At 31.5% G+C, this 13,295-nt stretch overlaps 1 protein-coding gene across 1 annotated transcript in view; it reads right to left on the reverse strand.

The window, feature by feature from the left end:
* Positions 1–5,155: 5,155 nt before the first annotated feature.
* Positions 5,156–13,295, reverse strand: part of LOC145725519 (protein charybde-like) — a 31,140-nt gene continuing 23,000 nt past the window's right edge. Inside the window, exon 4 of the mRNA XM_081974320.1 lies at positions 5,156–11,275. Within this exon, the coding sequence (XP_081830446.1) occupies positions 11,173–11,275 (103 nt within the window). The 3' untranslated portion in view covers positions 5,156–11,172. The remainder of the gene's footprint in view (positions 11,276–13,295) is intronic.

Genomic DNA, 13,295 nt, shown 5'->3' on the forward strand with positions numbered 1-13,295 from the left:
ATATCAAAAGTACCAACCAACCACACAGAATAAAAACTACATCAATAAATTCAAATTACAAGTGGAAAAAATTTGAGTAGACTGTCAACAAACGTCATAAAATCAAAATTGGTAATTTTCAATGGCGTATAGGGTTGCGTTCAGAAATATCGCCGGTGCAGGTCATTTGACAGTTTGTCATGTGACACAGGGTCGTTTTTTAAATATGTTGATCATATGACACATTGTCAAATTACGGACGTGGATTTCTGTTATTTCTGAACCCTGCGCCAGCTCCAAATCAGCACAATTTAAAAATTCGTAAATGTATGTAACATACGTCAAAGACGTGAAATTTTCATCTTGCTCAGTTCACACGTAATAGAAAAGCATCGACAATTATTACGTCACTGTCACTAGTCCTGGGACGGACTTTATATTAATCAAAATGTGACACATAAAATTTTTTGGACGCGAAAATTTCATTGTCTTTTCTTCTGCTTTTTCCTCTATTTTTAATCCTTTTTCTCATTTAATCTTTTTAATTTCTTAGTCTGGAATTTTTATTATTTTTTTCTCTCCCCTTTCAATTGTTCTTTATTTAAACTAGTCTGGTAAAGATACAAATCTAATTTTGGCTAATTTTGACGCCTTTGTTCGCGTCTAATTTGCTGACCTTTTCTTAGCCTTGTCCTCTTCTTCTCTACTCTTCTTTTAATTCTTCTTGGTGTAGCACTACGCAAACTTTGAGAAAAATGAAATCGGTAGTTTTTGAGATATTAGCCTTATACCAGACATTTTAGACATAATAATTAACTAAATAGCGCAGTCGGCAGGATAAATAATCAAGTCAAACAAAGGTACTATTGTAATCAAAATGCCAGCAATTTATTTGAATTTGCAGTTAATGATGAAAGATGATTAAAAAAAATGAAAAATTTTGGAAATCCGCAGTTATGATAAAAATTAATTCATCTACACCAAATATTTATTATATTTAATTAGATAAATTAATAAAGTGTTTTAAAGTTAATTTAGTGTGGTTGACTGATGATGATTTTGATTAGTATTTTGTCCGTATATGGGTAAATCACTTTGTTCTTGAAATAAAGCTTGCCACTTTACGTACTTTTTAGTATTTTCTTTCAAATATTTTAAACAAGTTTTATTTTTTTGTTTTTTCCGGAGTTTTCTTTTGTCAAGATTGTTTTTTTTTAAACGGTATAAGGTAAAATAAATATACGAGTTTTAGATTAGTTGTTTAAACTTTTTTGATTTGGGTTACTGTGGCGTATTTTTACACCTCCCCCATCATTTAATAATTTTTACTCATTTACTAAATTAATTAGTAAATTCTGGTTTTGCTTCAAATTTTAGCTGGAAATGTGGTGAACCGGTGTAGAATAGCGTTCTTACTGAGTGATAGTAGACAAACAATATTTGACTTAGCATTAGCATTATTGAATCATTATTGTTGGTATATTTATAAAACACCCTGTATGTTAATACTTGATAATATAAATTTTAGATTGTAAAGTACAGTAGCATGTGTGTACTTTACTAATAAAGAAAAACCTTAAATTTAAAAAAAAATCAAACAAATCACTACATAAATATCTAGACCAGTACCATTAAAATAACTTAATAAAACTGGTCAATCATATGTCGTAAACTTAATAATTCAAATTTTTTCTCGGTTTCTGCCTATTATCTAAAAAGGTCAATTTAAATTTAAATGAAAAAAAAGATCAACCTACAAAACAAGTTGTTGCCGCGACTAGTACGACCATAAACTAAGCCGGGCCCAACTAGAACTTGTGCACTGCACTGAAAACAGATTGAGGACATTTATATATTTATTTTTGAACGTTAGATCATTGAACTGGCGATTCTGAAAAACAAGATTACAAAAGTGGTGCATATACACACACACACATACGACTGTAGTACCAGTTTATGGTACGAGCACATCAAACGTAGGATTTATTGCTGTGCCAGTAATAAGACGAGCGTTTATCTTATGGGTTTTCAGCTTTTTTGTTGGTTATAAGTGGACAACTTTCATGGCCACTTTGCCGTAGCATAATAATATAATAAACTAAAAATGTAACTGTAAATATTGTCAGCATTTTATACACGACGACCGCTTGTTTGCACAATCATCATCTACTTGAGAAGATTGGGTTTTATATAAGGCTGAGTGAGGAAACACGCTTTCCATGCATTACAGAGTGTAATTATTATAGCGCACGATTTTATTTAGCCTAAAGGAATAAACAATATAGATTTACTAGAGTGTTTTATTAGTATGACTAAATTGGCAACATTCATCAAGAAACCTGCTGCTAAATGAAATCGAGACAAATGATCATCAAGTCATTTTTGTTATACAGGGTGTCCCTGAAAGGTGCGGAAAAAATGCTACCACAAATTCTCTAGGCTTAGATATGACGATATAACCCAACTTACCTCAGTCCAAAATTAGTTTTTCCGAAATATTTATTTATTTAATAATTAGTGTATTGTCACAAAATTCGGCTAAGAGGAATTTTATGATGTGAAAAATTCAAATCTGCTCTCATTTAACTTGTAAAATAAAGAGGGCGCTACCTTGTACACATTTAAGACCAAATAACTTTTTTGAGTAACCTTGTATTTCATTTTTAAATGCTCGTAAAAAAGATGAACGTGTTAAGAGTTGATTTGGGCAGTCATTTTTGAGATATCTGGATTTAATATCCACATGAATTAATAAAACGTATTCAAACTGACGTTCTGAAAAGTGATGGCAAAATGCTACATATTACATGCTTACATATACATATTTAATTTTTTAAAACGTATTAATTTCTGTAGACCCAAAAATGGAAGTCATTTTGAACAATTGTTAAAAGCTTTTTTTAATTAGATTATTTAAATTGTTGTTGTTGATAAATCTCTTATTAGGTATCATTTTTACTAGATAATAAAATTACCAACACAATTAATGTATTTTTTATTACTTTTTAGTGGCAAATTTTACTGTTTAGTGAGTTATTTTAATTAAACACCTACACTTTAAATTGTGTGAAGACCTGATCATCAAGTACATTTTTTAAATCCAGATATCTCAAAAACGGCTGCCCAAATCAACTCTTACCACGTATAAGTTTTTCAGATAAAAGAAGCTTACTCAAAAAAGTCATTGAAATGTTGTTTGATGAAAGCAGATTTGACTTTTACACACCACAAAAGGCTTCTCCTAGTTAAATAGGGAGTTCAAGAAGGAAGGAAGAAACCCCTCTTAGCCGAATTTTGTGACAATCATCTTCTTCTTCTTCTTATTCATATTTAAGATCTCGCGATCTGTTAGTTTTGCAGGTTCCTCTGGATCAGTTCCTGGGAGGTGGTCTGCCAGCTGTTCTTCCATCTCTTAGGTGGTCTATTGGTTTTCCTTCAAGTGCAATGCGTGGCAGTCTTCCCTCTTCCATTCTTCTCACGTGAGCGTACCAATATCTTTTTCTTTGTCACCCCCATCTTACGATGTCTTGCACCCCACATTCTTCCCTAATGTCAGTGTTCCTAATTCGGTCTATTCTTGTTTTTCCCATTATAGTCCTGAGCGTTTTCATTTCGGCTACTCGAAGCATACTTTTTGTTTTCTTGGTTTCTATTCCGTATGTCATGATTGACCTGATACAAGTCTTATAGATCCTGACCTTTTTATCCTTTCGCATGGATTCGTTCGCCCATATTATCTACCTTAAGCAGCCAGACATGGCAGTCGCTTTGTTGATCTGGCTTCTTAGGTCCTTCACTGGATCGTGATAACTCGACAGATCCATATCCAGATATTCAAATTGTGAGATTTGCTCGATGATTTTGTCTGAACTACCAGCTTACATCTTATAGGATCTTTAGCAAAGGTTATGCTTTTCGTTTTTTCTATAGATATGGTCATGTTCATCGCAGGGCTGACCTGGCAGAATTTGTGTAATTGTCTCTGTATTTTTAGTGATGATACTTCCTCTATAATTCTGTCCATTAAGAGATTGAACAGAAATGGGCTAAGGCTGTCACATTGTCTGATGCCTCCTGGTGTCGGCAACTCTTCCGTTTAAGTGTCTCCTGCCTTTACTTTAGTCGTGTTGTTCATATTGAGACTGCGAACTACTCTTACGATGGTGTCTGTTGTTTCTTTCGCTATCAGTATATTTATGATGTCGGAGAGGCGAACCTTATCAAATGCCTTGGTCAAATCAATGAAGCAGACATATGCTGGTGTATTAAATTCGATTGATTTTTCTTTTCGTTGTTCGATAATGAATATGGCGTCGGTCGTGGTATCTGTTTCGTCTGAAGCCTTGTTGTTCTTCCCTGTTTGTTATTTGTGTTTCAAGTCTTTCCTTCAAAATGCCGGTAAAGAGTTTCATACTTGTGTTTAGCAGCGTTATGCCCCAGTAGTTGTCTCGAGACGTCTTCTGTCCTTTCTCTCAAAAAAATCACTTTATTCAAAATATCTCGAAAAGCGACTTTTCTCCCATTTAAGGAAATCTGTATCTCTAACGTTTTCAAGATCCCCATAGTAGTCCTCCTTATCCAGGACACATTTGGATTATAGGGATTCCAGGTGCTCGCTTCAAAGGAATAAACCGTAAATATTTTTTCTGTATTGTGGCTCATCCCGTTTACTTATGGATTAACACATAAAAGTTCTCTTATACCTCTTTGAGGTATAAAAAAAAAGGGAACTACAGTCACAAGAACTGTCTAATATCTCGGTCAGTAACATATAACCCAGTAATAATAAATGAAATTATTAAAAATTAGCATTTTACTGAGTTACTAGCGTAAGAAGTTGTGAACCAGGCCTTAATAGTCCAAAGTAGCAAATCATACAACAACTTCTGAAGATTATCCATCTTCATATAAAAATCCCCCATAAATACATAATTCTAACTGTCTGGCGTACTATTGCGGACAGAAATTTAAAAGTTAAACAAAGAAGTTCGGTTTGAGTAATGTACGAGTTCAAGCGGAAAATACAGGAAATTGGTGAGACCCGCGAGCAATGCAACGAAATTTATGGAGCGTGAGTTTTGATATCCCGAGTCAAAATGGGTCGTAAATCTACTCAAATCGTAATTATTTAGCTGAGTATATAGGAAGCAAGGAAACTGGAAATAATACAAATCGATCCTATGTAGTAATCTTTATTGACGAAACGTTCTTTTACACATACCTAGCAGGTAATCATCATTGATAATAAAATTTTTGATAAAGTACAAAAAGCGTTGTACAAAATAAGTACAATATCACACAAGATTATTTAAATTCCTACCTAGAAAATTCGCTTGTTATGATTTTGCCGGTTTTAGCACCGCCTGTTTCACACTAATTAAATTTCATGTGGAGTATTTAGAGACGATACTAAACCGTGCCATAATGAAAAGTGTGTTTAAAGGCTTAGAGCGCAAAACTTATCGGTTATTACAGCCATTAAGTTAGAGAGCGACTTCATATTAGTATTGCTCAAGTGTTTTTTAACGTCGCTCCCCAACCACACTCCATCGTTAATTTGTTATTTAATAATAAACTAACTAATACTAATAAATTTGCAAAATACTGATGATAATTTGAAATAATTATAATATCCTACCTAACTACTAATTAGTAAATACTTAGTGCAAAGAGTAATAATGATATCAGCCGCAACGGCTGTTTATTATTATGGTTATCTTTTACTCTCTGGTGTTTCGAATAATATATCTTGCATAGGGGGTTCCTAATTTTAGGAACGACCCTGTACGTTTATTGTTACTAATTTTATCACAAAAGGATAATGAGCGTTCTACTTGAAAGTAATAGTAACATGTACAAAAAATTTACACGAATGGTCACCCTTCACTGTGATCGCTGTACAGGGTATCAACAATAGACTAAACTGTATCATCTTATTGGTTTTGAGAATAATGTTTGAGAGATAAAGCTGTATAGTTTAAAATTACTTTTGCGTATACAAGGCGGTACAGAAAACAGATTTGAGCTAAATATCTTAATAACTCTGAGAGAAATAAAGAAATAAAAATTAATTTGAGGAAATACAGGGTGTATATCGGAAAAGCGCATAAACTGCTTGTCTTATTTTATGACCAAGCCAAAACACCTAAAAACTTTACAAGTAACGTTCGAGACGCTGTTGCCAAATTTAGTTCGATTTCAAAAATATTAAAAAAAATGGTAAAAAACATCTGTTGGTTATAAACCAACTTTAGCACCCTCTAGCAAACAAAATTTTGAAAAACGCAGAATCTGAACTATCTGTCAATGCCTTTGAGATAGATATACCCCATCTTTAAATTACCAAGTTATTAAGGATTAAAGTAAAGTCCTACAATTGTTTGGAACAGTTTTATAATGAGAAAAAGGCTAAATTTGAACAGTAGATTTGTAAATATTTATCTGACTGGACGTTAAGAGAGCAAAAATACGGACGTTTCTTTTTAGTGCGCTGCATTGCCAAACTGTCAATTTTCCAGGAAACTAGAATAATTATAACAAACAAACAAACTTTTTTTTTTGCCATAAAGTTGTTTTTGCTAGTTTAAAAGACAATTTCTTATATTTTCCAGTTTCTGAGACAGTTTTACAATGTTTAGAAGTTCCTTGAATGTGTTTTAAAGGTTTAAAATGAAAAAAGGTATTTTCTAAGTTTACCACTAGTTTCTGTTTTACCATGAAACTAGTGGATTTACATCAAAATGGAGTTTCAGATGACAAACTGTAATTTTTTAAGGGTTCTAACCATTTCCAAGTTTTAGGTCCAAAAATGTCAAAAACGGTAGGTACACGAAACGATCATAAGTAGGAATATTTTTGGAAACATTTGTGTCCTGATTACAACTTCTCTCCAGTGATTTTTTGACGTAAATTGAATAAACTAGCTATTGGAGGTAAAAAAGGGCGTAAAAATTCAAAAACAATGTCAAAAAAACGTAGTTATTCGTAATTTTTGGATGGGATAAGACTCCCGTGACCCAGGAAACTAGGAAAATCCAAGAAACTCCGCAATTGAACCAAAATTGCCGATTACTTTTTCTAAAAGAGCCAAAATGAGTTCAAACTTTGGAAAACTTTAATAATAAAAAAAACTACTTTCTTGAACAGAGCATTTACATGAGAAAAATTATAAAAAAAATTAATGAAAGAAAAGATGCAGGAAGGAAGGAAGTTATTGCAGGTCCGTATTTAAAAAGTAAGTGTCAATATCTCAGACACTGGAAATTTATCCAAAACCGAACAAAATTTGGCAACAGTGTATTGAGATTTGATTTACTATTTAGAAGATGAGATATGTGAATGTGTTAATTAAATTTTTTCATTTCAATTTCATGGTGTAAATACCATGAAATACCAAAATAAAAATTGAAAATTTTATTGCAAAAAAGAAAAACTAAATCTCTCTCGTAATGTGTAACGACCCTGTATACACATTCTGTATAAAAACATGTAAATCCAACATTTTTCCACGCTGTATGACATGATCAACCAAATTAATATTATATGCGTCACAGTTGTTTGCATCACTCTGTATATACATACATATTTTTTAAACTATGCTTTTGAACTCTTTACAAAATATCAACTTTGCAAGCTAACGAAGATATACTATATACTTTAGTCTATCGTTGGGACACTCTGTATATTAAATAAGCCACCCTACTGTAAACAGATCAACAAAACAACTAAAACAAAAATTCTCTACACGCTTGCGTTCACGATGAAGGGGACGATTAAATTCAAAAACCCTATTAAACATTAATAATTTGCAAGAATAATAATAATTTGATCAACCTTAATTACGTATAAATTTTCGAGACAATTTCACACAAATAATTTTTCCGATTAGGTACAACATTAAATACATCACTTGGGGTGCTGGCAAATTCTGAGATCACTAAAACTAGCTTAAAAACGTAAGAAAAATGTGCGGAAAAATTGTCTCGAAAAAGTATAAAGACACCCGGATTTGCGTACTTTTTTTTTAATTCGGATCACAAGTCTAAAAAGGTTTCATTTGATATAGTTTTGGAAGAAATCGTTCTTTTTTTTTTTTGGTCGGATCGAGCCGGCCCTTTACAGGTCCGGCCTCAGTTGGTCGACGAAATTCGTTTCGAGTCTGAAACTTTCAGATTTTAAACGAGCCCTAAATATACGTGCGCAAAATCGGCGGGTGTGCAGGTACTGTATAAAAAAATCACTCTAATATCACGTCCAATGACTATAGTCCGATACAAGGCTTGAATATCCTGAAGTGTAAATGGGCCTTAATTATTTTTTTGCTTAAAAAGTACAGTTCTCATCCTTTATGTAAATATATTGTTTATATTACAAGATCATGTATAAACAATACATTTAGAGAAGAATTGGAATATTTTAATGGGCAGTGGAAATATGTGTGTCAGAGTTATCACATAATTATTATATAGCAATTGCTAATCGATGTGTTCGTCAGCTGTCAAAAGTTTTCTGATCAGTCAGTATTTTCTAATGGTTTTTTAATTTATCTGATTACGTTTTACTTCTCCATCCTACAAAATTGAAAATTATACTAGATTGGCATCACTGTCATATTAAAAAAGATGAAGAGTTTGGTAAAGTGAAATTTTTGTATCGCATTCTGCCCATAATGTTTTATTGATATTAAACTATTTGCATTGGTTGTAGTGAATTGACAGCTGTCAAACTATCTGCAGTTTTAATTTTGATGGTTACTGTTATTGTCTTACAAAGTATTTACATTGGTTGTAGTAAAACCTGGTTTATAAAACAAAATTTAACTGGAACTGTAAATTTAGCTGTAATTGATGCTGACCTTAGTTTTACATAAAATTATAAATTTTCTTACAGCTAATACTAAAGTTAAATCTCCAATGTTTAAACTTCCTCTTAATATTAAATTTTTGCTTTTATTTTATGAAATTTCTAAACAGAAATTCAAAGAATTTTCTTTTGCTATTAAAAGCAAACAGAAAACTTGAAAAAATTAACATTAAAGTTAGGTTACTTTTCAGAAAACTGTATGGTTAAATTAGGGGTTTTATTACCTTTCTTTTTTAGGGTTAATACTAAATTTATTACTAATGCTAAAGTTACAGCTAAAGTTAAAATTTCTTTTATAAACTAGGCTTAAAAGGACTCCTGTCAAATTTAGCAAAATTGTCATCGACTTAATTTAAGGTGAACATGTGGCTTAAAGTTCCTTCCTGTATTTGTAATATGAGAAAATCAAACTAAACTTACAGACATTAATAGTGCGATGTTTACCGCACTAAACTAAATTAACTTGGAATATACGGAAACGTGTTTTTTTCCAGGTAATCCAGAAATTTTCCAGCATGTCCTGCATGCGTTTTAGATAACAGAAAAACGTAAAATTCTAGTTAACATTATTTTCGTAGCGTCGAATAAACAACTTTAAATCAGTGATCATGTTTGGGTTTACGGAATAATTTGAAATCCTGCTACAAAGCAATTTAGCTAGTTTTTGGAAGTTATATCACAGACTAAAAAAACTCAATTTTAATATTTAGAGAGCTTTGAATTTACGCTTAAAAAAAGTTTATCAATGATGTTCATTTTGTTCAGTCAATAAAATAATATAATATTTTTTGTAACGCACTGTTAAAAAATAGTATACTTTTACGATGAATCAAAACAAACACTACAGATTAACTAATAAGTGCAATTTACTTAACTAGTAAACTGTAACATTTCTGTTTAGCTTAATTTTTAATTTCTGAAGTACGGAAATAGGTAAAAGCACTTTGGAACTAAATTAAACTTTCCAGGTTTAAAGCTTTTGTCAAAAGAGTATATTTACATTAATAAGTAATCCTATTGAATCCAGAAGATTTGGTCCCTAAAAGCTTGTGCAAAAAGGTTTCTCAAACCTCTTAATAATTAATAATTTGCACTATTAAAATACGAAAGAGCGTAAATAAACGACCAAGTAAGAATATACAAAACAAAAAATATGCAGTGCCTTTAATCATAGTAAAAAAAAAATTAGGGCAAAAACATTTACTTTCTCTTCAACATACTGACGAAAACCTTTGTTTAATCAGTAATCCCTTCGATTTTCAATCATTATTTAGTACGTATAAACTGTAGAAATGGTTTGAAAAGTAAAGGAATTAACATTTAAGTCTGAGATTAGACATTAATGTGATTCGGTTTACTCAGCTACCCTCTTAAGACAGTCCAACGTCTTTTGGCTGTAAAAATATTCTAAGTGGATAAGTAATAGATATGACAACTCAACACCCAATCACTACCAACCTAACTTTAGACTCAAAATGACTGCAAAACCAAAAATTAAAGCCCAACCTCAGGATATTCCCAATCAGTCACATATAAGAATCTACTTTAAATATTCATTCAATATGATTATCTCTACAACAACTCTACTGATTTAGATTTTTGAGAGTTTCATACAGAATTCCATTATTGTAGGTGCGAAATCAAGCACTTGGAGGTGAGAAACTCTGTCTGAAACTCTTCCTGAAGACACCACATGATCACTACGTGTCACATTTTTTTGTATTTTATTTTTTCTGCTTTAAGAAATTTTTGATTAACACACAGATTAATTTGATTAAGTGTAGTCGGATACAATATTAAGACAGCTACGCAAGGTGGGTCCAAGTTGCTCGCAAATTTGGTTAGAGTCTACAAAATAGCTTCCCATTGGAACAGTTTCGAATGCGGTATAGAAAAATATTGCTTTTTTTAGTCTTAAGTATCTAAATGTTCACTCATCAGTCGTGTTTTTTTTGATCAAGCAACCGGACCCACCCTAAGGGTCATTTGTATAAGTTATAGTTAAACACCAGTCTGAAGTTAAACTGAACCTATACAACTGACCCTACAGACAGTAAAAAGCAAGAGAAACACCACCTACTGCTTATTAAGACAATTTTAATAGGTACTGTGTAAAATACTGACGCGAAAAAAATAACTTTTAGAAAGAATGAATAACAGATAGTGGGAGCGACAATATAACGAAATTGTGACCGCGTTTGGAAAAAAACCCTTATTTTCAAGTAAACCCATCAAGAAAATATGTTTCCGAGCGTCGGAAAAGCTATTTTTTTGTCATTCGCGCTTGTGAAAATTCATTCAAAATCAGTCTTACGGATCATCAATCTTCGTTCATTTCGCTGGCTGGATTTGATCCACGTAGGAACGGTAGAGTTTTTTCTTGCTCAGAGTGTAAGCGCGACTTAGTACTACTGTCCCTCCTCTAGTTAGATTTCTGAAACAAATAGAAATTTATGTTAAACCAAATTTATTTTTAGTAGTCAGTCAATATGAATATTTAACTTTGAATTATTTTGTATGTTTCTATAAGAAATCGTTAAAACAGAGAGTAACAAAATGAACTGGTATAAAAAGAATATGGAATGATACTAGCTAACAAAAAGAAAAAACTGGACCAGTGTAATCAGTTTTGACAAAGTAAAATTAGCTAAATGTCAATTAATGATTATTCCCTTGAGATTCAATTCCTGTTGATATCCGTTTCATGCAAAACATGAAATTCGTTTGGAAATTCCAGTGAGTGATAATATCATTATTAGAGTCAAAAAAATAGAAAATAACCAGTAATAAATAGGGGAGATTTTGTTTACTGAATAGTCTTTAGTACAGACTTTACTTCTAATCACTTTAATGATATTTTTTATGAACATTTTTCAGTTTTGATCGTGTTGATAAACTAGATATTTGATTTTGAAAGAAAAGGTGAAAAAATTAATTTATTTTTTTTTAAACCATTTTTATACCATTTTGAAAATCAAATATCTCAACAATAGGACATCAATCTTTGTAAAAAACTTAGGCATACCTATGATGACTAGGAGAATAAGTTGTAACCACATTTTAAGTTGGCATTTGAATGTGACAGTTTCAGTTGCAGAATGTTACAGTCAAAACAAAGTTAAACTAGAATACGTGGGTGCAATCGGTCATTAACCAACTAATATTTGACATTGCAGACACTTACAGTAGTATAAGTATGTATGTTCAGACCTTAACAGAAAAGGAAACCAGTTTGAATTAACCAAATGAACCTTTACTTAATTTATAGCTAATATTTAATATTTATAATAATAAGCTAATCAGTTAACCACCTAAATAATATAATGCAAATGTATGTTACATTTAAAATATCCATGAAAAATTACTAAGAGATTTAAAGAGCAATTTTCAGCAATAGACAATTGACTATAAAGTAAAAAAATACTAAAACGAAGATAATTAAGTAATTTAATTTGAAAAGTTGATGTTTTAAAGTAAAATTGACCTGAAAAAATAAATATTTTAGTTCAAAATTAAAACTAACCTTATAAAGAAATTGCTTAAGAAGTGACATCATTGCAACTGTTTCGTCATTGCATTGCCCAAACTCAGTTCACGAAATGTGTCTTAACAAAACTGTGAAGTATTTGAAATTATTCATGCTGTTAACCTCGTAAGGTATTGTCATAGGACACTTTGTATATTATTACGTCTCTGTATTGGACAGGTTGAGGGATACAAATTATTAACCTATTTTTTCAAGTTTTTTTGCAAAAACTTCAAATCATTGGGGTTTGATGATAATTGTCTAGGATACTTCATAATTTTAACTAAATTCTGATACTTTTAGGTTGAAAATTGAATTTATACACTAAAAACTAATATTTAATTTTTACAAGAGCCCAACAAATACTTGGAAACCTTTATTAAGATTTAGTAGCTATGAGAATGTTGACTTTAATGTAAACATTTCAGTTCCCTGACTTAAAATTATTTTTGTTTTTTACTCCTATTACAACAATGTACTATTTATGAAATTCCACTCTGTGCAGGCAAGTTTTGAAAAAAAAAGGGAATTAGATTGTATGATACGAAATTAGAAGACAGATAAGAGAGCATTCAGGGCAATCTTCCACTATTCAAATAATCTGACGTCGAATCCAGCCAAACAACTTGGTATTTTCCGGAATATTGAACATTCAAAATATTATGTTAATTTTACAGTCTTCAATCTTGACAAATCGCTTTACGTCCAAGAATAAGATTGAATACGTTTTCCTGGCCTTGCAGTCCGAGAGATCAATTAAGTGACGAAATGTGCGATAATCCAAACCTTCCGAAAATAAATTTATCATTCACCAAATCGATTTACATAGAAGAACAAGCGGAAAATTGAAATTCCTTGAAAGTAGATTTTGAACCACAATTCATCGTGACTAGGTGCATTATAAATGGAAATTTTTACATTGCACTAG

The sequence above is a fragment of the Ips typographus genome, linkage group LG1 (genome assembly GCF_016097725.1).
Source record: "Ips typographus isolate SLU linkage group LG1, UJ_Ityp_2.0, whole genome shotgun sequence".
Classification (NCBI taxonomy): Eukaryota; Metazoa; Arthropoda; class Insecta; order Coleoptera; family Curculionidae; genus Ips; species Ips typographus.